The sequence below is a fragment of the Nothobranchius furzeri genome, chromosome 11 (genome assembly GCF_043380555.1).
Source record: "Nothobranchius furzeri strain GRZ-AD chromosome 11, NfurGRZ-RIMD1, whole genome shotgun sequence".
In the NCBI taxonomy this organism is placed as follows: domain Eukaryota; kingdom Metazoa; phylum Chordata; class Actinopteri; order Cyprinodontiformes; family Nothobranchiidae; genus Nothobranchius; species Nothobranchius furzeri.
Genome location: NC_091751.1, coordinates 44,027,819 through 44,052,519, shown reverse-complemented (window position 1 = coordinate 44,052,519; position 24,701 = coordinate 44,027,819). Strand labels below are relative to the sequence as shown.

At 40.3% G+C, this 24,701-nt stretch overlaps 1 protein-coding gene across 3 annotated transcripts in view; it reads left to right on the top strand.

Moving 5' to 3' along the window:
• LOC107383565 (guanine nucleotide exchange factor VAV3) overlaps positions 1-22,284 on the top strand; it is a 91,375-nt gene extending 69,091 nt beyond the window's left edge. For 2 of the 3 annotated variants that reach the window (XM_015956295.3, XM_015956294.3), the window contains exons 24-28: positions 6,752-6,839; positions 9,705-9,834; positions 20,241-20,294; positions 21,398-21,546; positions 21,877-22,284. In XM_015956295.3, the coding sequence (XP_015811781.1) occupies positions 6,752-6,839; positions 9,705-9,834; positions 20,241-20,294; positions 21,398-21,546; positions 21,877-21,918 (463 nt within the window). In that variant the 3' untranslated portion in view covers positions 21,919-22,284. The remainder of the gene's footprint in view (positions 1-6,751; positions 6,840-9,704; positions 9,835-20,240; positions 20,295-21,397; positions 21,547-21,876) is intronic. The other variant, XM_015956296.3, reaches the window with a different exon arrangement.
• The last annotated feature ends 2,417 nt before the right edge of the window (positions 22,285-24,701 follow it).

Here is a 24,701-nt window from a genome sequence, read left to right as displayed (position 1 = left end):
AAATTGTAAGTCGCTTTGGATAAATGCGTCTGCCAAATAAATAAACAAACATAAACATAAAAGGAATTTGGTTTGCATTAAACTACGGAGTTGATTCTTATCAAAATGGCATCAGACGCAATCTTACTGTGTTCTACCTCACCCTTTTTGGAGACCCTCTTCGCGGATCCAGAGGTCAAGGAGGTCGGAGGACCTCTGGGCAACCAGGTCCAGTAGATTGGCCGCAGTACCGACTTCTCCAGTCCAGAGATGTCGCCAGGCACACAGGTTGGAACTAGTTTGTGTCTAGAAGGACTCTTAAGGAGTCGGAACTGTATCAGCTTTGTTCTGCAGGAACCGTTTGCTGTGTCAGCTTCAGAGTGTAGCAGGGCTTTTGACAGCTTGTCGAAAATGCTCTGGGTCAAAGAGGGTTCGCTCCGGATGGCCCGTCCATAGCTTTCTCTAGAACTGACTCACCGTCAAGTGAGCTCTGTTTTAATATTCTCACATTGATTTCTTGGCCAACCGGGACGTGCCATGTTAAGGGGTGTTAACAATCAAACCTCAGAACATCACGCCTTCTTTCAGATACAGGATGCTCTGATTTGTGGCTAAGAAAATATCTGTGTCATTTTTTTTCTTCTTCCGGCTCTTGGAGAGTACAGACGCTTTTTTCTCCTCTCCCTCCTCATCCCAAGGCTCTTTGTCCTGTCTTTGTGTGCACGGCGCTTTCTGCATCTTTTCTGGAAACTGGAATTTATTAAAAATGGATCTGGTCAGTTGGTCTCAACGCGATTGACAAAATGTTTTCAACGATGAGAACGGGAGAACGGGCTCCCGGATGCCCCTCTGGGACAGAGCCAGCTGGGTATATCATGGACTCCTGGAAACAGTGGAACCTGATCTGCCTCTCTCAAGTGTCTGTAGAGGATTCTGAAGATGTCTGGATATTCGTCGTTTTGGTGTCGGGATTCCTGCTGTTTGGCCTGAGCGGTTACCTGGCTTACCGGAAATTTAATGAGCTTTCGAGGAATATTGGCTCAATCCCGGAGCTCAGGGATGGAATGCATCATGCTGTGAACGCACAAACTCATATAATTGTCGAGATGAGTCATAAGCTTGGAACTTTGGCTGAGATTCAGGCTCTCGCACAGAAGGTGGATTCCATCAAGGAGAGAGTTGATGGATCAGCACAGATTGGGATAGATTTTGAGTGAAATAAAGTATTGAATTGTGAATTGTCGTTCTCTTGGACCATAAACTTACTTGGAAATCCCATATAAAATATATAAAACAAAAAATATCCAAAAGTATTGGAATTTTAAACAAAGTCAAAGGTTTTCTAGAAATTTCAACGCTTCAGACATTATATTACTCATTTATCTTACCATACTTAACTTACTGTATTGAGGTTTGGGGCAATACATATAAAACAAACACTAATCCTTTGTTTCTGTTACAGAAGAAAGTTTTGCGAATTCTATATAAAGCAAATCCAAGAGAACATACTAACAAATATTTTGTTCTATCTAAAATTATGAAATTCAAAGACTTAGTTAACTTGAAAATTTTACTAATTATGTTTAAGGCTAGAAATAATTTGCTGCCAACTAATCTACAAAGGTTCTTTGTTTTAATCCCAAAAAATGATAAGAGTAGAAAGAAACCAGAGTTTAAAAGGATATTTGTTCGTACTACATTAAAGCAAATGTGTATTTCAGTATATGGTGTGAAATTATGGAATAACCTGGATGATGAATTAAAAAAATGTACAACTACTGATCAATTCAAAAAAATGTATAAAGATAAAATGCTAAAATCGTATGATTTGGTAAGTTGAGGATGGAGGATTAATGTTTTAGTAGTGATATTATTTGTGGAAGTAAGAGAGCGGTTTATTTTTTGTGTATAAGGCTATTTTGCACTTTTTGTTATTTATCTTGTCTTAGTTAAAGGGGGTAGGTCATATAAGATTTTTTCTTCTTCCTCCCCCTATTTCACTTGAATGCTTATATTCTGATTTGAAGTTTGTATATTTAAACTTTGAGTGAAATAAAGTATTGAATTGTGAATTAATTACGCCATTATTGGATCTAGAGGGGTTGAAAACCAACAGAACTCTAAGGCAGAGAGGAAATTATCTCTGTCTGTCCCCAAAACAATTCTTATCTGAATCTGGTGCCCTTGGAGCCTGTGAGGCTGAAGTGTGAACTCCCCCAGAAGAAATGTGGAATGCTGCCGTCGCTATGGAAACTCTTTCTCCCTATCCCAGCCTGGGTGGGACTGTGACCGGTGAAGGCCGTGGAACCGTATCTAGGAGTCAATGTGCCCTTAAACCCATTATCTCCCTCCCCTGTCCAAACAGAGGTGATGAGCGCTGCTCCATGCGGCTGCACACACTGAAGTGAGGAGAGTCCTAACCCTACCTCCCCACCTAGTGGACACTTATGTTGTGTAATGTCTGAAGTCTGTATGCATATCTGTCTGAGGTGGGGGGGGGGGTTTTGCATAGGAAAGCTACCCTCTCTGTTGAGGGTAACTCAGAAGTGCCCTTTTTTCCCCTCCCCCTGACTCTATCCTCATATAAACCCTCTTGACCTATTACGGTAGCGCGACTCGAGTTGCGAATGACCACAGTCACCAATTCTTGTCATGTGTCTATGTATGTATGTCTGATCTCATAATTGTGTTTACTGAAACTCTAATTTCCCTCTGGGATTAATAAAGTATTTTTGAATTGAATTTGAATTGAATTGAATGACGTCTAACTTAACTTTAATTCATCTCTAATGAACCTCGTGTCTGAGTGTAGATAATGATTCACTTGTCATATCAAACATTACTGACCATCAAATATATAAATCTTTCAATGTAATAATACCATTCATTTCAAACTTCAGTAATTCAAGCACAGATTAATCAACTTTATTAATTTCAGCACAGATTAATCAAGACATTATTATTATTCATATAACATTTGCTCATTCATTTCACGATTGATTAACTCATATGAGCTGAAAAATAGTCACTTTATTCAGAGAGTGAGCAATCCTGCAGTGTTATCAGAAGGCTTTGCTTGGGACACGGCCTGACATCTTGTTCCTCCTAAAATGTCAACAAGGCTGCAGTATTCTTCTGGGTTTGTTGGAAGCTAGGATGTAAAATCCACTTTAGAGAATGGAATTTATGTCAGCAGATGACCGGTGACATGTAGGTCAATCCGTTGGTGAAAACTGACCATTGCTGGATGTTACAGCTCCAAACTCACACCTCCCACTCTCCTCTCGTTCTCTCCTTGACCCACTTCTCGCAAGTACCCTCCAAAATCATGAATTAGCCAGAAATTAATTACCTGGATTTTAACTCTCAAACAATCATGAAATAATCACATGGATTTTCTATTTTCAACTCATTTCTGTAGAACAATTAAATTGTCTAATAACAAAATGAAATGCATTCAATGCTTCAGTGCATATTAATTATGAAAATACATTGCATATTTATGAGTAAGAGAAAACACAAAATATCCTGATTACCAAATAATCAAGTTATTACACATATATCTCACAAGAAATTTTGTATTACGCTGCAAGTAAAAAATAATGAGTCGAGAAAGTTGATTTGTAAGAACCAGGAAAAATGGGCCAATTTAAGGATTTCTTGTGAGTTACATGCATCTGATGACAGATGATCAGTGAACATTGCTACAGGATCAGCTCTGGTCCCAATGTTCACGAATATGTTCCAGGTGTGAAGGTGGTGAAATCCCGCCAATCCCATTAGAGACCCATTAAACTGGTGAAAACCTTTATATTGGCTCTGATAGAAAGGTGTCAGATCACACAGCGCCCCACAGCTTGGTGCTTATTGGACTGCATGGCTGTGTACCAGTCAAAGCGCTCTTGCTGAGCTGTATTCATCCCTGAAAGCGTCTGTAATGGACAAGTGAGAGTCTGATGTGGATCGAGCAATGGAACATAGAAGGCTGATCTGATGTGGAAAGCTTGAGAATGTTTAGTGGTATAGGATGCTATATGGGAAGACAGCAAATGTGATCCTATGAACAACGCCCTGCTGAGAAATCCTGGGATTTATGTAGGTGTTATATGTTACTTTGATCTGCCTAAACATCATTACAGCTTCCTTTACAAAAACATTATTCCTATTGGCAGTGGCCTCTACTCGCAGGATAAGGCATGGTATTGTAAAATCATACATTCATTGTATTGACAGTTTACTTTCCAATGAATGAGTCAATTTGAGTAGACATGTTGGAAACACAAACACTACACGAGTGGAGAAAATTAGCAGCGCCGCTCCGCTCAATAATATCAGATAAGGAGAAAAAGCCGACCGCTACCATTTCAAATGTAGGAAAAAATACCAGAGTCCCAAAAAGAAAAACACCAATTGAAATCACAGACAACAAAAGACATTTGGACCTACAAAACAATGACTGGTGTTTAGCACTTTCTCGTTTCCTCTGGCAATGTGGGTTTCTGGTTCCAGCAGAAGTGTCTGAGAGAAGATACCCGAGGGGAGGGATGAGTGTTCTGTGACCATGTTTTCGTTCAAAGCCTAGCTTATTTGGTGATTCCCTACAAAAGTTTTAAGAGCCAACCCTTTTCAAAATGGCCACCACACCTAACCAACCTTTTCAAATACAAAAATGACAAATGATGAGTCAATTGTACAGATAAAAACCACAATAGCTCAGTCATTTACAACACATGCAAACAGTGCAGTCTTTGTCCAAGTCATAGTGCATGAGATATCCCATAATGTTTATACCAAGAATAAACCTAAATGAGTATAACATCACCAGATTCTGGAACCCCCCCCCTCCGCCCCCCTCCCAGCCTGAGATCAGTGGACTCAGTGGTCTCCTTTAAAAAGCAGCTAAACTCACCTGTTCAAGCTGGCTTTGGTGACCTTCATCACCACCCTCTACTTAGTCTGCTCTTTCTACCTATTCCGCCTTTCCCGGGATCCACCCATTTCCTTCTTTCCTATTACTTTCCTCTTGCTCTTTCCTTACATGTTTAAATTAATTTTTATTTTTTTGTCATTTGAAACATTTTTTAATCATTAAAAAAACATCTTTTTTATATATAAATTGTTTTGTTTTTGTGAAGCGCCTTGTGATTTTTATCGTGAGAGGCGCTATATAAAAGTTTTCTTTCTTTCTTTACCATTTTCCAACTTGTGGTGATTTTTAGTTCAGTCTGGCATGGAAGGTTGGTAAATGGTCTGAATTTGATAAAGCACCATGGCTTCTACAAACCCCCAAGGCACTTTACAACCCAACCAGTCATTAACCCACACATACAGGTGACGAACTACTTTGTAGCCACAGCTGCCCTGGGGTGCACTGGCAGAAAATAGATTCACTGGCACCACTGGCCCCCTTAGGCGTCTTGCCCAAGGACTCAACGACTATGACAGACAGGGCTCAAACCTGCAACCCTACAGTTATAGGGTGGACACTTAACTCCTCTGCCACCGTGGCCCCATCACCCTCGTTAATGGGTCTTTACTTTTTTGTCCCCAACCTCACAGTTTTCTTGAGAGCTTGATGATGCTTTCTGGTTACTTGTCACACTAGAATAGCGGATACAACGTTCTTCACATGAATCTTCAATAAAAACTGGCGTTATCTGCATATTAGACACTGCTTTATTCCTCTCTCAAAAAGCAACTTTGTTTAATACAGAATATCTTTCAAGTGACATAAAATATTTTTTCCCCAAAAAACCTAAATAAACGTAAACACTCATTGAGTCCTTGTGATCTGGCATGGTGTTTGCAGCAGATTACACAGATGCAAGAAGCACTCTGAGATGGTGTTGGGATGTTAAGACTGTTTAGTTCGTGACACACTATTTCAGCGGGTTTATTTCAGTGGGCTTATACCATAACTCATTCACTGCTTTGATCTGCGGGGCCAGTTTCTGAACACTCCAATCCTAATTGCCTGTCTCAGTGCTTAAGATCCTTATCAGGATGGCTGTTTGAGATAATGTGGCTTTATACAGAGAGCTCCTACTAATCAACTAAACTGTCTAATGTCAAACACTGCAAGCGGTCAGTTTCCATGTGTTTTTATTTGTTTGCAGCCTTGGGATTATATAGGAGTAAGGGAGTCCCTGTACATTATAATGTGTATAACTCAGCACACATTGTATTTCTCCCCATATATTTATAATGTATTAGGAAATTTGCAACATGACTGTGTTCTTCTCATCTTTTATGCAGTGCACTAGGAGATTTACAATGTTTAACTGTCTCCAACCATCTACACATGGGTAATAATTTATGTGCACTTCTGCCCTTTTTAATCTGTAGATGTGTACTTTACTTATCCCTTAAGGGACATTTTTGCAATGGGAGGTAACCTGTATACCCAACTGAACTTTTTTCTAGTTTCATTTTTGCAATATCTACCTTTATCTGCCTGACTTAAAAAGTTGACAATAGGTCAAAATGCTACGAAAGGGCCAATTAACCAGATTTGTGTTGTTTTTTTTTCTTCCTACAACTCATCTAAATTAAAAAATCAATGTTAGACTGAAAACCTATTGGTTTATAACAGCAGTAACAATAACAAAGAAATGCCAGTGGTAATCATTCTTTTTAGTTTAACAAAGGTGTTTTTCCGGATGACAGCCAACAGTCAGTTCATGCAGACCTCTTTGAGAATTCACCATAGACACCATCGCTGTGTAAACATGCATTGTTGATTAGCAGCTCATGTCATATTCATCCTCCACAGGTTCAACGACAAAGTCAAGCACATTAAGATTCTGACCAAGGATGGATGCTTCTACGTCGCAGAGAGTCGGCTGTTCAAGACTGTACTGGTAAAGGATGTGACTTTGTGGGGACATTTTTTCTGCTCCACTGACTGCAGCAGAATAAATTATTTAAATTGTTTTGACACAACTGTTGCAGTTCTCTTTTAAAATGCAAATATTATTTATAGAAATACAAATTCTGTTAATAAACACTTGTAGCTTGCAAGCTTGTTTCAAGTACTGACAGTTGAAATGAAATGGGAAAAGACCCTGATTGTGGATTTTAGGACATCCTCAGGTGTCAAACTTCAAACCATGGAGGGAAAAGCCTCAGGCTTCATTCAAAAACCCATCAGGCTTCTGAGTGTCAGTCACAAAGGTCTCAGGAAAGACAGCTTTAGGAAAAAAGTTGTCAAACAAAAACTCCTTAGGAAAACTTTATTTTTCTGAAGCTATTTTTCCTGATTCCTTTTTGTCCACTGGCTTTTTCCTGAGACCTTTTTGACTAGAAGTATTTATTCAGATGTCTAATGGATTTTTGAATGAAACCTGAGGCTTTTTTCTTTAACCCGTTAAGACCGGCGGGAGCGCCGGCGCTCCCATTTTCATATCTGTGTTCAAATGCTTGTAGAACTGAAACTATATAAAATAGGACAATTTTTTTTTCGCATATTAAACAGGAGGAGTTAAACTTAAATCTCACACACTGAACCTGTCCCAGAACACTGCGTATTTCCGCTAATGAGTTTGCAAAAAAACAACCAAAATGCGCAAATAAGAAAAGCGTTTTCATTTAGACACAGACGCTCGTGTCAACATGAACTGTCGCATGATTATCACTCACCCAATCACCTGCTTTGACGCCATTTTCCCACGAATTGTAGTTCTTTGAAATCCCAGTCTTTCGGCTTTTTCTTGTGCTTTTTTTCAATAATACGTTTAGGCAAACACATCCTACACACATCACACTCCCACTACAATCTTCCGACACACACAATACTACGATCGTTTTGATGACTCACGGACCTGCCAAAAGGTACATCTTCCCTCCTCGAAGCTGTTGACGCCATTTCAACACCGGAGGATACTTACCCCTCCCTTCCACCGGAGCTGTGACGGAGCCGTCAGCAGCACTTTACTGCAGCAGCACGTCATAGCTGCTAATGGGAACCGCTGTGGTTGACAGAACCTTTTCCACCAGAGCCGTCAGCAGTGCGAGTCAGCCGGGTCTCAGGAGCAGCATGTCACAGCCCTTATGTGCCGGTTCTATTTTCTACGCGCTACGCCTCTGAAACGGGTCAAGTTCGACATTTTTGGGGAAGGAAAGACAGGAAATCGGACGCGGAAACAGAACGAAGCTTCCTGAGATTTTCAGAATAAAGAAACGTACTGCCTTCCGGTTGCTTTACTTTAAAAAATCAGTTATCACCTAGCTAGCGGTCTCCTTTGTTTTTCCATAATGGACGACAAAAGTTTGGTTACTGAAGTGGAGAAGTACCCAATCCTGTTTGATCCCAGTCACAGTTTTTATAAAGACAACGTCAAGAAGGATAACGCATGGAGTGACGTATCTGCGGTTTTGGGGCAAGATGGTGAGTTATGTGAGCCATGTTGTAGTTTTCTCCTGCTTGTTGTTGTGTTTACTGATGAAGTCACGCGTGATTTTGCTAGTATCGCATGACTTCGTGCTCTGTCAGTGACAGCTGCTCCCCTGCTACTTCGCGTCTCGTGGGAAGGGCCAAGCAGCAGCATACGCGAGCAAGACGTGCTGCTGCAGTAACGTGCTGCTGACGGCTCCGGTGGAAAGGAGGGGTTAAGTTTCACTTTCAGTTTCCTCACGTATATATTAAAGCATTATTTTTTATTATTGTTATTATTATTAGTGAGAGAAAAGGAAAACCATATACTACTGAAAGATTAGCTACAAATATTCAACACTACTGTTAGACTCCTGCAGATTATTATTATTTATGTTTTCATTTTTGTTACAGTTTATATAAATGAGTGTATCTCAGAAGCTATTTTATGGAAGCACTTCAAATAAATTAGTGGTTGTTTGAAAGGATTGTGTGAAACTTTTTTTCCATTGACATTTTTGAGGGATAAAGTTGTGGCCTTTCTGTATAATGAAAAATATGTGTAAAAAACGATTTTCAAATTCTGGATAGATAATAGCAATGTTTAGTAAAACATTTTGTTGCTATGAACATGTTACATTTATATAATTAAAATTTAGAATGTAAGGGTTGCATTGATGTATAGAAAGTTGAAATACTCCAAAAAATGGCACCACAGCATGTAAAAATGTAAATATGAGTTCTGGCGAACCTGTTCAATGGCAGGTCTTTGAAGGTTAATAGTCTGATGTCTGACACCTGAGACCTGAGGGTGTCCTAAAATGTACGCCGTATCATTGGCCTCCTTCTTAGGTACATCCTAGCATCAAGTAGGACATCAAGTAGATTTCCTTTAGAAGTGCCTTAATTCTTCACAGTTAACAAAAGTGTTAGCATAGTAACATAGTTCCTGCAGATTTGTCAGCTGTGATGTGATTTCTCAATCTCATTCAGCCACATCCTTAAGATTTTGGACCAGACTGAAATTCGGTGACTCAGGAGGCTGTTGGAGTCCGGTGAACTCATTATCGTGTTTAAGAAATCAGTTAGTGCTGATTTGATCTTGGTGACATGGTGCTAAATCCATTGAGTTGTTCCCTTGTTAATTTAACACTAAATGAAGTGCCTGGTGAGTGAATGTTTCTCACAATTCTCAGGTTCTTCTATCAACATTAAACTAGCTACTCCTTTCCATTTAACCTCCTTAAGTGTATTGAAAGTCATGTCTTTATATCTGTACACAGTATAAAGTGATTGCCTTAAAAGGTGTAAGGTGTGATGGTTGTGTTTTGTCTTTTTTGCTGGTTTTACACAGGACTTGGTAGAATACTATAAAGAGCACTCTCTGAAGGAGGGCTTCAGCAGCCTTGACACTACTCTGCAGGTTCCCTACAGAGAGCTGTCCAATGGAAACATGCCTAAGGCCATTACCAAGGTTTGCAGTGGTGAGTCTGCTACACAAGCATCCAGGTTCTTTCCCTGACACTATTTACCTGACAGGTGGAAATACTACAAGCTCAGATCATACCTTGAGCCGGTTATATCTGAAAGCCATTCTTAGCAAAGTATTTGTTTTTGACATGTTACAAAGACCAGCTTTTGTGGCTGTTCCCATAAAAAAATAGATCAGATATGAACAGGAAAACAGAGTTTTTTCACCCATCCTTTCAAGAATCTGTCTCCTGCATATAGCAGGTAGAGTCCTGCACCCCCAAAGGCACTTTACAACACAATCAGCCATTGACAGTGTGCTACATTGTAGCTGCACTGGGGCACACTGATAGAGGTGGGTCCACCATACGCAGGCGCCACCGACTAACACCAGCAGGCAAGGTGGGTTAAGTGTCTTGTCCAAAGACACAACAACAGCGACAGACTGCGCAGGGCTTGAACCAGCTACCCTCCGAAAATGGGGCTAGCACTTAACTCCTGTGCCACTGCCGCCCAATATTTTCAGTGTCATTGCATAGGGACAGCTGGAATCTTTATCCTCATCATCTACAGCATTTTGATATTATCATACAGTCAAGTTATTTAACTAGTTAGCACTGCACATTTTCAGATTCCAAGCTCTACACATTGTGTATTATTTCATTTTTTTAGGAGGTCATTTGTAAAATAAAATTGACAATTTCCTCAATAAGAAGATTCGTTATGCATTACCGCATTTTTCTCGCTAAAAACGCAGAGAAAAACTCATTAGCTTTGGGTTACCATGTAGCTAATGTTCTGCAGATCACCAACTGTGGAGTGGTGCCCAAGCTGGGCATGCAGCCCACTTGGCTAAGCGGCCCACCGGGACAGTGCCAGAATGCCAGATAGGCCAGTCCACCCCAGTCCACACACATATCCTGTGCTGCCCCCATTGCATGCATCTTTGTACAGGACGCATGGTTTTTATGGCGGTGTTTTGTCCCCAATGCAGAAATAATTTGTCAGAATATCCACAGAATATTGTAGAGAAGATGTTCTTACCTTTAATTAGAAACCATAAAATGTGAAATATCACGAGGTATGAAATGTCACCTTAATGGATCTTTGAGTAAATTTAACCAGAAGATCGGATCTTTTTATTGCAGAGCTTGAGCAGCACTTCGTATTAACTTCAAGGAAAGAGAGCGAGTCAGGTTTAAAAGTTTAAAGATTTATTACTAAACAAATTAAACAAGACTAACTTTAAACACTAGGTGTATGGTGTAACTACGGTGAAGTAAGACTGAGGATGGTGTATGTGCGAAATATGTCAGAACCAGCAAATCCAGAGAAACGATTAGTTCTGGTGGGAGTGAAGATGATGTTTCGCTCTAAGCTTTGGTTTGGAGATTTATAACACACATTGAGACGCCATTCTGCCGGTCTGCATACCCTTGGCGGAAGTCCCCGTTAGATCAGGAATGTCGAGGTCTAGCTTGACCTCCTCTGGCACCAAAGCCGGTAGAAAAGCAGCGGCTGCCGACCAGACCAGTGGTGAGATACTTCCAGGTCACAACAGTTTCATTGACATCTAGCAAGACCCAAAAAGGGGTCGTGATGGTTCAGCTTTCTGAAAGGAACCGTTGCAGCAGGTGGAACATGCAACAGATTTAATCCAGCTTGTCGTTAGGTTCTTTCGGCTGAAAAGGAAAGTTTATGGATTGGCCACTCCGATAACTTCTCTAGAACGCTTTGAACTGAGGTTAAGATGACGTGGGCATAGTTTTATAATTTGGATGTTTTGATTTACGGTCGAATCAAAAAAGGACAACCAGAGGGGATTTGCCAAGCACCAACAAAACCACGCCTTGCGTCAGATCTGGAAGGTTCTGATTGGATCAGAAAAAGGAAATGTGTCATGTGACTTTAAGCATTATGTGGATGAGAATGTCCAGTGCAGCTAGTTTAAAGTTATATTACTTATTAAAATACTACTGATCACAAACATTGTCATTTCACAGATTGGTTCACATTTTATCATTGGACTAACACTTTGTTTGATTCTCTTGAGCTGGAAAATAAGAAACAGTTTAGAAGAAGAGCATGAGACCTTGAGCAATATCTCATGCAGATTAGTTCTGTGTCAGAAACTTCTGGTTTTGCTTTGAGCAGAGCAAAACAGAGCAGGGCCTTTTAGGTCAGAAATGGACAATTCATCACGCTACAATATCCAGGTTTCAGAACCGAGACTAGACGCAAGTGGACTAATTTATTCAGTTTGCAGGAAAAATCTTTACATGGACCAAATTGCAGCTGAGACAGGAAAATGCATGAATGCAGCCAAAAAGGGTTAGGGTATTTCTCACAAGGAAATTACAACAAAATGCTCCAAAAAGTTGTTTTTTCATGATATGCAACCTTTACATTTTTTTTTGTAATGATAAATAACAGCAACAGCTCCTGAACAAGTTATTTGACAAGTCAGAATGTTTACTACTTATAGCTCACACGTTCGTAATTAGTTAAAATGACCTAATAAAATAACACTGGATGGACAGCAGTGTCTTTATTACTTTAACTGACTCATTTATATTTTAAAAACAAGCAAAAGAACTAACCTCTTTTTAGACATGATGACTGTGTGGATATAAAAGGAAAAGCAAACACAGCTTGTTAAAGTTCAGCACTGTTAAATATCACACATTAACAGAATATGATAAATTAGCTTCACAGTAGGACATAAGGTGTCAGTTTGATACAGGTTGTTTAGCTAACTTGGCTATGAACATTAACCATAAAAAAGTTATATAACGCTGAAATATTTTTATATTGTCTGGAAGAAAGTTATAAGTTCTTATACAAACACAATAAAGCAAAATGTGTTTTGTTCTGTTTGCCAAAAGAAACCAACTAATTAGATCTCAGCTCGTGTTTATCGCTACGAAAACGTTTGTTGCCTCTTCACAAACTTCTGTTATTCCTTTGTTGTTACACAAATGTTTCACATCAGCAAACGCAATCCAATAGCAGACAAATGTAGTCGGAGTAAATACAAAATGCAGTTTTCAAGTTTTATTTATTAGTGTTAAAGGCAACATAGGGCCTATTAGTAAATTATGAAATAACTGGGTTTAACAATATTTGGAAAGCTGAGTTCAGTTTCACTAGCTACTCCGGTGCCTGATTACTGTCAGACCTGTAGAATTAAACAGTAGGACAATTTGAATTGGGCTAAAAGAACTCAAATAGCAACACATCAGGCCCCTTCTACATATATTCAAAAACAAACAAACAAACAAACAAACAAACAAAAAACAGAGCATTTAAAACACAGCAGGTGTCATTAATGTGAGGTTATGGTCAGAGTTCATGATTCAACATTAAGAAAGACTGAGCAACAATAATATTTCCTGGAGTTCCAAATGCAAAATAGCTAGATACTCAAAGGTTCGTCACGCATTTCCCTAAAAACCACCTTGATGATCCCCCAGACTATTGGGAGAAGTGGGAGGAGGTTTTGAAAGTTTCTATATTTGTTGTAAAACTAACTCTGCATTTCTGATAAAAGAATATCATGACGATTGTGATGACGGTGATGGTAGTATGATGGTCTGGAGCTGTTTTGCTGTATATGGACTAGGATGACTTGCTGTAATAGATAGAATGGAACCATGGATTCTGCTCTTTGCTGGAAATATCCAATAGGAAAATGACCTTAAAGCTGCAATACGGAGTTTTCCCTTTTCAGGAATTATGTATGATTTTTAAAAAATATGTAAAAGCGATTGTCTGTGATATAATATAGGCAATACATGTATTTTTTTTTCTGCTAAGACCGCCCCCCATCCCATAGAGCTCCATGCAATATGAACTGAGCGCCGGTCAGTCCTCCCAAAAAGCATTAGACTATCGCTTATGTACAAATGTCAATCACAGAGTGTGCTTGGGCATTTGAGGACATACCTTGGCTGATGCAGAGCTAGTGACCTTTCTTGTAGACAAGTAGATCTTTAAAATATAAATATATGAAAACATAACATAACATGAGCATAATAATTGTAAAATAACGTGTTTTAGCTCTGTTTTGTCAGCTAGAGGAGCGCATTAATGAATGAGAAGCATAACTTTTTGTCATAAATACAAAAGTGGAAACAAAGTCTTAGTGCGATACATCCGTGAGCTGCGAGATTACAAAAAAAAATCAGGAGTTAATTTCTAAAAGTACAATATGTAAGAGTTCTACTGTGAAATAATCCCAAAACAGTCTAATGTCTCAATCATGTGTAAGGAAGGTTACATTGAAACATATTTCCTTTTCAGCAGGCAGGGGGGATTGTCAGTATTTCTCCTTAGTTAGTTACTGTAGTTACTGTTCATCTGTGAAAAATCTGCAGCAAGCTAATGCTGATGCAGCAATATTTTGTAATTCGACACCAGCCGGCAAAATGCCATAAAGTTGTTTAAAGAACTGAAGTCAGTAAACCAGAGGGATCCAGAGTTTTTTTCTTTTACACATAAGAAGTCACTGTATCATCTTGTTGATATTGGGTGAAGCAGGCTAGAGGCTAATGCTGAGCTAACAATGCTAACAATAAATTAGGAACAAACAGTCCACTTTAAAGTGACAACGGATAGTTTTTACCATTAATCTCTGGAAATATCCATCCAAGTGTTGTAAATGAATTAAAATATGCCCAGTTGTTGACAAATATTGGCAGTTCCATAACATATAACCATAAAAATCTCTTCTAAAATACATGGGAGCGGGTCTCAGTCTCCGGGCAACGCCATATTGAATGCCATGTTTCCTTCTACGGAAGTTCGTGAGGACAAAACACATTTACTGATTTGCAACAAATAGTTACAAAACTTTCACCAATAATAAATGTTTAGTTGTACACATTTACCTCTCCACTCATTGCCAATTATGAAAGGGAGTCTGATGTGCTTGTATTTTGCTGGAGGTTGCACTCCCAGGGATTTTTGACTTAATGGCCATCTGTTGGTAAGGTCTTACTTGAATACAAAAATAATTCTTGCTTGCAATGATTTAGGTATCTACTGCCCCCTATCCAGGGAATATACACACTGTCGCTTTAAAAAAATCTCCAGCTACTTTTCAATTATAATCAACTCAATATTACAATGAAATGTGTTTGTGAAGTGAATAATGAGCCACTTGTGGCATTTTACTTCCTTGAATGAGTCATTCAGAACTATAACAGCAAGCTAACAGCAAGACAGTAACCAACCACACTTCCTCTACTGCTGGAGACACTCTACCATAATACGTGTAGTCAGTGCTCCTTACCGGAAAACACCCACTGTGTATGACTCTGCTTTGCTTGTCATTTAGAATCTTCTGGCGCTGATGCGTAACTGGCAACAACCACGAAGCTCACGGACGGCAGTGAGAAAGCTTAAAAATCGGCCTGAAGTAACCAAATGTGAATTTCATTCTTACAAATTGCACCTTTAAACATGTTCACACTGTAAAACCTTCCAATAAATTGAAACAATATAGTAAAAATAAGGGGGACAAAATTCCTTCACGTGCAGCGATGTGAGAAACTGCAGTTGTTGCCACCAAGGCTGTCATGACCAGTTAATATGTGGGGCCAGTTATGATTTATTGGTTGATTCTAAAGTTGTTGTGTTGTCTGAAGTTTTTTTTAACTATGTAATAATAGTTTTAAGTGGCTACAAAACAGAGCAAAAACCAACCCAGTATGAATAGGAGAGACAGAGAAAAAGACAATAGAGAGAGCAGGAAACACGGCGACTGAGAGGAATGAAAAAGAGTCTCGGCAGCTCACCAGGCTTGGCAGGGAGGTCCCAGTTAGGGCTCAGTGCCTCAGGCAAGCACCAGGAGCCTGCTACTTCAAAACGTCACACTCCACACTCTGCTTAGCTCTGAGATGGCTTCACAATTTTACTGAACTGACATGACATTCCACTTGGGCTGGCTGCAGCAAAAAGATAAATAAAGCAACATGTGACAGCCATCTGCTGACACACACCTGGGGAATACCCCGGTCCAGTCGAGGGACCATGACTTCCTCCATAAAACTGAGAAAAAGTTTGCAAATCTGGACTGATCTGGAATAGCAGGAAGCAGCTGAAGGTAAACTGTCTTAACTTAAAGAGAGATGTATGTGTAAACAAACTGCAGCCGAGGCGAGCAGAACAGATGAATGCTGGAACAAAATCAAAGTTAGCCCTTTGTTTCTGTTTGGATATAAAATTCTGCCGCATTCTCGTTGCGCGGCTTCTTTTGGCAGAGTCGGTCTCCGAGCACATCCGGCTTCAAAGCAGCTCGGTAAGAGGTGCTTTTGCGTTTTCCTGCCACTCATTGCACCAGTTTTTCCTCACGAAGCCTTGACAAACCTGCCGCTTGGCTCTGTGCATTCTGGGATAGATTATTATTGCCTTAAGTCGTCCACCCCCATAAGCAGACTAGTGTGGGCATTGTATTCTCTGTCAGGTATACAGCCTTTGTGGAAAGATAGATGTCACAAAAAAGCAAAATAAAGAAGGTGGAAAAAAAAGCTTTTGAATCACAAAACAGACAAAGAAGAAAAGAAGGCTGCAAGTCTGCGCGAGCGTGCACAAGACGCTGCTGCAAAGCGATCAGAACTCAGGAGAAATGTGCTTGAAAAATCCCCAACAAGAATGTTTAATTAAGTCTGGCTGTGTGTGTTTTATCGCGGATGTGTGCAAACGCCGGTGCCAGAAGATAATTCACAATGGAACGATAATTTTATGTCTGTCAAGAAAAGCATTCTCTGGTTTATTTTCTTACGGTAATGATTGTGGAAACAACTGAAAATATGTATGGGTGAGATTCAAAAGCAGTGTGCTTAATTCATCTGCATCAGCAACTTGCAGCTGATTAATTGCTTCAGGAGGTTAATTTGGCTTTTCGTTTGTTTTGTCCGGAGTTTGGTCAGACACTTGGCATGTGTTGGCCGCTGCCTGTAGGGAAGAAGGTGGAAGGAATGGCACTATATTGTTGTGTTAATAGAAGGGGGTGTGAAGGTCGGCTGGCTCACACCTTTTACGTGGGAGCAGTCGTCGCTGGCTCGGTAACATGGAACCAGAGACGTCTCCCTGTCAGGGCACCGTGCTGTGCTCAGACACACGCTTACCCACCTGCTGCTGTTCTGGCTCACCTGATCTGAAGCTGGAAAGGCGAGTAATGCTGGTAGTTGTGTTGCATGACCTACAGAGAGCTAGGAGAGATTTAATAAAAGAGTTTGGATCTTTATGTGATCGCAGCATATTAAAAAAAGGTGTCTTAATATTAAGGTTTATACCTTCAGCTCCTGACTAAAGTCAGGTTGTAGTAGTTGGTGGTACACCCACCTCAAACCCCTTCAAATGTATTTTGTATTTTCTTTGCAGAAGAGTGCATGGAATGTGAGACAGCACTAAAATGGCAACGTAAACATCATCTAGAACTTAATCCCTTAAATTGGTCTTATATTGTAAATGTTAGAAGTACGGATGCTCGGTTTTGTCGATATATGATAAAACAATATAGTCTGATTCCTAATTTCCGATACCAATATAATCCGAAACAGATATTTGCAGGGTAAAAATATTAAAAACGAAACCATTTTACATTACTAACATCACATAGCTCCCATCTTTCTTGCTTAAAATGTAAACATTCTCTGTGCAAAATGAAAACAACTTCAATTTAAGTTATTAAGAGGAAAGCGCCATATTTATTTTGTCTCCAACCGCAGCTGAATCTCATTCCTGTGACGCTGTGCGTATTAGTTAGTATTTTGGTGATAAAACATGTATAAAGATCTTCAGATGAGAAAAGCAAACCTTGGGTAAAGACTCTTGTTTTTGTTGTTTGTTAGCTGCTAGCTACATGTAGCTTTGTGCTGTGAGGACTGCATATTGTCACTAAACAGGGCACATTTTTACTTCACAGATCTGTCATATTTTGAGAGAGAGCTGAAGAGTTTGATGAATAACATATGTATGGTATGTAAAGGTTGTGTCATTAAAAGAAAGAGTACCAATGTTTTTCTAAATTACATTTTAATGCCAAAATCGGCCGGTAATAATGGCAGACTGATGATATCGGACATCCCAGTTGTAAATACTAATTCAGTATGATTCCAGCTGAATATTAGCACTTATATTAGCCCAGTATGATGGCTGAATAAAAGAAAGGAAAAACAAGTAGCCAGTTATTTCTCCTGCTGTTTTGGCTATTACAACTATTATTCTCACAATATATTGATTTGTCTTTTTTTATTCAGTAACTGAAATCCTTTCAAAATTAGAATAGAATTTTTAGAATTCAACTTTATTGTCATTGCACATGTACAGGTACAGGGCAACGAAATGCAGTTTGCATCCATCCAGAAGTGCTTTAGCCGTGATATAGATGTATTACAATATATATTAGCAATAATATAGTAGATGTGTAAGTATATTACAGAAATGGATCTATTACGTATGTTATAATGTACACGGTATGAAGTATGTTATGAATATTCTATGACTATAAGTATGTACAGGCTGTAGTTAATACAAGCAGTCCATGAGTTTAACGTGGGTCATATGTCAGGAGGCAGAGTTCAGGAGTCTGACAGCTGGTGGGAAGAAACTGTTCCGGTACCTGGTGGTCTTAGTCCGGAGGCTCCTGTAGCGCCTCCCAGAGGGCAGCAGGGTGATCAGTGCATGTGATGGGTGACTGTGGTCTCTGATGATTTTCCCTGCCCTTTTCAGTTACCGCTTCCTGTAGATGTCCTTTATGGCAGGAAGTGGTGCTCCGGCGATGCGCTGGGCAGTTTTTCCGACCCTCTGCAATGCCTTCCGGTCTGAGGCGGAGCAGTTCCCATACCAGACTGTTATACAGTTGGTCAGGATGCTCTCAATGGTGCAGCAATAGAAGTTCACCAGGATGTCTGAGGACAGGTTGTTCTTCCTCAGAGTCCTCAAGAAGTAGAGTCGCTGGTGAGCCTTCTTGACCAGCTTGGAGCAGTTGGTAGTCAGAGATGTGGACTCCCAGGAACTTGAAGCTGCTCACACGCTCCACTGCCGTCCCCTTAATGTGGATGGGTGGATGTGGGTCAGCATTCCTCCTGTAGTCCACGGTGAGCTCCTTAGTCTTCTCAGTGTTGAGCAGCAGGTTGTTTGTGTCGCACCACTCAGTCAGACGGTCCACCTCCTCCCTGTAGGCGGTCTCATCGTTGTCACTGATGAGGCCAATCACCGTGGTGTCATCTGCAAACTTAATGATGGTGTTGGAACCATCAGCAGGTCTGCAGTCATGGGTGAAAAGGGAGTAGAGGAAAGGGCTCATCACACAGCCTTGTGGTACACCAGTGTTCATTGTGATTGTTGATGAGCAGCGGTTATCCAGTCGGACATGTTGAGGGCGGTTGGTCAGGAAGTCCAGTAACCATTTGCAGGTGAGGGAACTGATCCCCAGGTCTGTCATTTTCCTGATGAGTTGTGAGGGGTGGATTGTATTGAATGCTGAACTGAAGTCTATAAACAGCATTCTGGCATAGGTGTTGGTGTTGTCCAAGTGTGAGAGGACAGAGTGCAGTGCAATGGAGACTGCATCCTCTGTGCTCCTGTTCTGGCAGTATGCAAATTGGTAGGGGTCCAGGGTGGGGGCTGGGGGGAGACTGGATTTGAAGTGTGATAAGACCAGCTGCTCTAAGCACTTAGTGATGGGGGTGAGTGCTACCGGGCGGTAGTCATTGAGGCTAGATGGGTTGGAGTTTTTGGGTATCGGGACAATGGAGGTGGATTCCGGTACCACAGCATGGGCCAAGGACAGGTTGAATATGTCTGTGAGCACTCCTGCGAGCTCCCCAGAGCACGCTCTGAGAACACGCCCAGGGATGCCATCAGGGCCTGCAGCCTTGTGGACATTGATCCTGCTCAGCACCGCTCGTACATCGGTGGGGGAGAGAGTCAGAGGTTGGTGGTCTGGCGTCATGTCTGTTATGGTTGTGTTTGTGAGGTTCCCTCGCTCAAAACGAGCATAAAAGTTGTTGCGCTCGTTGAGGAAGGAAACACAAAAATTACTTCCCAAAATCTTAAAGGAAAACAAAAGTTTGTGAAAGTTTTTGGCTGTTGTCATGAAGTGAAAAACACAAATGAGCAATTAAAAGATTGATGACTGGTGGATTTGTGTTGATTTACCAGGTGAGAAGACCATTTGTTGGATGTTTTTTCTGTTTTTGCCCTCCTTTCTCTCACTCAGCTCTCTTCACCAGTTCTCTTTTCCTTGTTTATTGACTCTGACAACTTTTCTCTTTCCTTTACCTGCACACACACTCTCTTATTTACTTTGCTTATGTTCTCTCTTTGCTCCCACTATGGCCTGAACCCCCCTCCTCCTTTCTCCTCCCTCTTCCACCCCCACTCCTCCATCACTTGCTCTGTTTCTCTGTAGTTCCTGTTGGCGGCTGCAGCTTTGTTCCTCCCTCCTTCTCGCCTTTCTGGTCAGGTACAGGTGCAGCTTTTCTCCTCTCTTTGTCTCTCGTTTGCTCTGTTCACATTTTTTCTGGGTTTCACCACATAAACAGTCTTCATTTCTACATCTTTGTTAACGTGTGCAATCTTGTGATGATTCAATTAAGTCACACCTAAACACATTAAAGACCCCCTTTTTTGGAATGATAAATTGGTCATTCTGCATTCTTCTGACACCTCTAAATTTTGTTGCACACACAGTAACAACAGAAAGTTGCAACAAACACATTAGAAAAGGCAACAAAGACACTTGAGCTTGCTCTTTTGTGCACGGTTAGAACAAGTTACAATAAAAATTGAGAATAAAGCCAACTTAAAAGCAGAGAATATCTTGAAAATATTAGTAAAAGTGAGAAACTGGGAGGTTTCCCCTGCTTTTGTTTTGCTTGCATGGCATGTGTGTTAATAGATTAGATATAGTTTATTTTTGTTGCCTTGTGTACACACATATTGTATATGCATGCATGCATTTGTGGGCTGGAGCCTTTTTCTTGGTATGATGTGACTTTGTGAGCATGTGGGTGTAAATCTGCTGCTTTCATGCAGCATATCTTCACAGTTGTGCCATGTGTATTTTTGCAGATAAAGCAAGCAAACCTCTCCACACTTGTGTTCACATGTGATACGAGCCTTGACCCGCATGTGTAGGAATAATCTTGCATAGCCTGATAAGTTAGGATGCATCACGTGGACTGACTTTAGAATGAATTTTCACTTTTGAACCATCAGGTCCAATAGGGTGGACGTCGGATTTCTTTTCCACAGTTTCTCGTGAAACTCTTTGTTACTTTTATTTTGCATCCATGTGCTGCATGACTCAAGCTGCATTAACAGCATTTTACACTTTTTAAGTGCAACAAAACCTGACAAACACACAGCATTCCTTTGGCACACGTGTTGCTTTTATGTTATTGCCTTTATTATTTCTAATACAAGAAATCATTGCATCTGATGACACAAACGTGCAAAGTAGACTGATTGAATTTTTGCATGAAACTGCATCTTAATTTAAAAAATGTTCTAGTATATTTTGTGAATGGGTCCCAGAACTAAACCAAAGCTTTTGCTCGTTCTCAGTGTTTTCTCCTAGAGTGGTGGGGGTCGCAGTGGCACGTTATGACTTCTGCTCCAAAGATATTCAGGAGCTCACTCTACAGAAGGGAGACATCATCCGGATCTACACCAAGATGCCCAATGGGTGGTGGAAGGGAGAAGTTGATGGCAGGGTAGGTGTAACACAATTTTACTAATTAGGAACACAAGTCTATTAGTGTTGGTTATTATGGGAAACAAAGGTGCTGATAAATATGAAACAATGGGTTTTGGAGTTAAGAATGATTAAACTAAAGGATATTGACAAGTAGAATTTTTAATGGAAAGTTGTTTTTTAATTTTTTTGGGTCGGACTTGATTAAAAGCTAATTAATTAGAGGCATTGTAATTAATTAATATTGATTAATCACATTTTGATCGTTCAAGACAAGTTGTGGCGACGGTGGCAGAAAATGTTATTTTTGCAGAAATTTAACGTTGTTCCACCTAATTGTTCCTCTCAGGTGGGCTGGTTTCCCTCAACGTACGTGGAAGAAGAGGACTAACTGCATTTTGTAAAGAATGAAATATTCAGCGGTGTTTAGAACCTGATATCCTCCAGTGTTTCTGCCACTCTCCGTACCCTCAATCACACCTCCCTGATGAAACCCGGAGGACTGGACATGAAAAGAGGTGGCAGTGTCCTTGCAATCTGTCTCCTGTCCTCTGACAGATTCTCACATGAGAGAGAGGAAGTTGTCAAATAACAGATTCCTGGAGTGTCACGGCACATCTTCCACCAGTGTGGTTTCGTCTGTCCCTTTAATTCCACCTCACCTTCTCTTATTATTGATGACACCATTGGTGGGTGTAAGACTTGTCTTCATTGGTTTCAAAACTAGGAAGGCTAACCAAAAAAAAAAAAACAAAAACACCCAAATCCTGCTGAAAGACCCAGGGACTCCCCCAAGGCATCTGAAGGCACTGAGGAACTTTGACTGTGGCTGGAACACAGAAGCTTGCTTTGATGTTCTTTTTTTTCTCTTTTTTTTTGAATTTCAAGAAAAAAAGGACAGAGTATTTGTTTTAGAAAGATTCTTGGAAACCTGATTTGAAGCTTTCTGAAACAAGTTGGATGGCCTACTGTTGTATTTATCTTATGTTCTACTCCCTCCGTGTTACCATATGTTACCATATGGGGCGACGGTGGCACATGAGTTAAGTGCTCACCCCGTAATCGGAGGGTTGCAGGTTAGAGCCCCGCTCAGTCTGTTGCTGTTGTTGTGTCTTTGGGCAAGACACTTAACCCACATTGCCTGCTGGTGGTGGTCGGAGGGACCGGTGGCGCCAGTGCTCGGCAGCCTCGCCTCTGTCAGTGCGCCCCAGGGCAGCTGTGGCTACATCGTAGCTCATCCCCAGCAGTGTGTGAATGTGTGTATGAATGGGTGAATAACTGATTGTGTTGTAAAGCGCCTTGGGGGGTTCCAGGACTCTAGAAGGCGCTATATCAAATACAGACCATTTACCATTTTACCATTTACCATAAGATCGATTTGAAGGAAACAAGAACACATGTGGAGATCAGGAGTTAAAAATGGCTCAAGTCAGTCACTGAAAATGTCTATGGGTCAAATATTTACCATTTCTTCTAGAAAACGCTTCTTGTTAATTTGATTCACGACCAAAACTGTACTGTCATCATAAGATTTAAACCCCATCTGAGTCTACAAGGTCTTTAATCATCCACACACACAAAAAATCAAGCTGAAAACACAGTGGTTTACACTTTGTGTCCATTCTGTCAGTCACATTGATTTTATCTTTTTACTCGTCAAAAAGGGTCCCATTTTTTCCTCAGCGGATGAATGTCTCGGGTGAATGTTCCGGGCATTCACAATATCATGTTACAGTACATATCATCTAAAATGGTGGCATCAAATATACAGGGGAATTAGATTTGCACCTGGGATGAGCCAATCGACAACAGGCAGGCAGCTTGATGAAAAGAGATCAAGTATTGGAGCAATTATTAGAAATTATAATAAATACAAGATCACTGACGGTGTCCCTCAAACAGGGCGAGTGGGAGAAGCATCATGCGTTAGGGCTGCTTTTCTGCAAAGGGGACAGGATGACTGATCTGTATTAAGAATGAATGGGACCATGTGTCGTGAGATTTTAGGCAAAAATAAGTGAAAGCATTGAAGATATTTCAGCATGACAATTATCTTAAACACACCACCCAGGCAACAAAGGAGTTGCTATCTAATAAGCATTTCAAGGTTCTGGATGGCCTAGTCGGTCTCCAGACCTCAGTCCAATAGAGCATCTGTGGAGGGGGTTGAAAGTCTGTATTGCCCAGCAACAACCCCAAAACATCACTGTTGTAGATACGATCTGCATGGAAAGAATGGGCCAGAATACCAGCTACAACGGGTACAAATCTGGGGAAGACATTAAGGAAATGTTGGATCTCTGTCATTGCCAACAAAGGTTACATTCGAAAGTATTAAAGTGAACTTTTGTTACTGACCGAATACATATTATCTGCACCAATATACAAATTCTATAAAAACATCATACAATGTGACTTCCTGTGTTTTATTAATTTTTTTACATTATGTTTTACATTTGAAATTCACAGACCTCTTTCATCGTTTTGATGGGGAGAACGTGCACAATTTGCAGCTGCCAAATACTTTTTTGCCCCACTGCAATGAATAAGTATTTTAGAAATGTCATCAGCTTTTTTATCCCTTGTTTTAGGACATATCAACTCACAATAAAGGTAGAACCAATAAAAATAGATCATAATGTGTTCTGAGCTGACCGACCGATAATTTTCTAGACATCTGAACTATAAAGCATCTTGCTTTTCTCCAGGGTTTGAGAAAAACCTTAAATGTGTTTAAAACAATTGTTGTTAAGACTAAGTACTAAAAATGTAGGAAGTGACTTGCATTTGTAATGCAATCTGGCTGGGTAGGAATAATTTACAAACATCACCTGAAAAAGAACAGTTGTTTAATACAGAAATATTTAATAGCTTGTTTTGACTGTTGTTCATTTATAATTGGGGATGTTGACAGTTGTGCAGCAGCTGCCAGTCCACACTTGTCTAGGTGAATACATTACAACAAAGATATGTAGTGAGTAAGCACAAATATATATAATTAAGTAGAACGTTAGTGACACAGAGACTAATGATGGCAATTACGTTCCCTGTCAAAACAAGCTAAATAATGTCGTCCATCACCTCATTTATAGGTGATTCCTGCTCGTATTTATTTATTTATGAAAGACTAGACAGTAAACTTTGTGCATTATCATAAACTGTGGCATTCAAGCA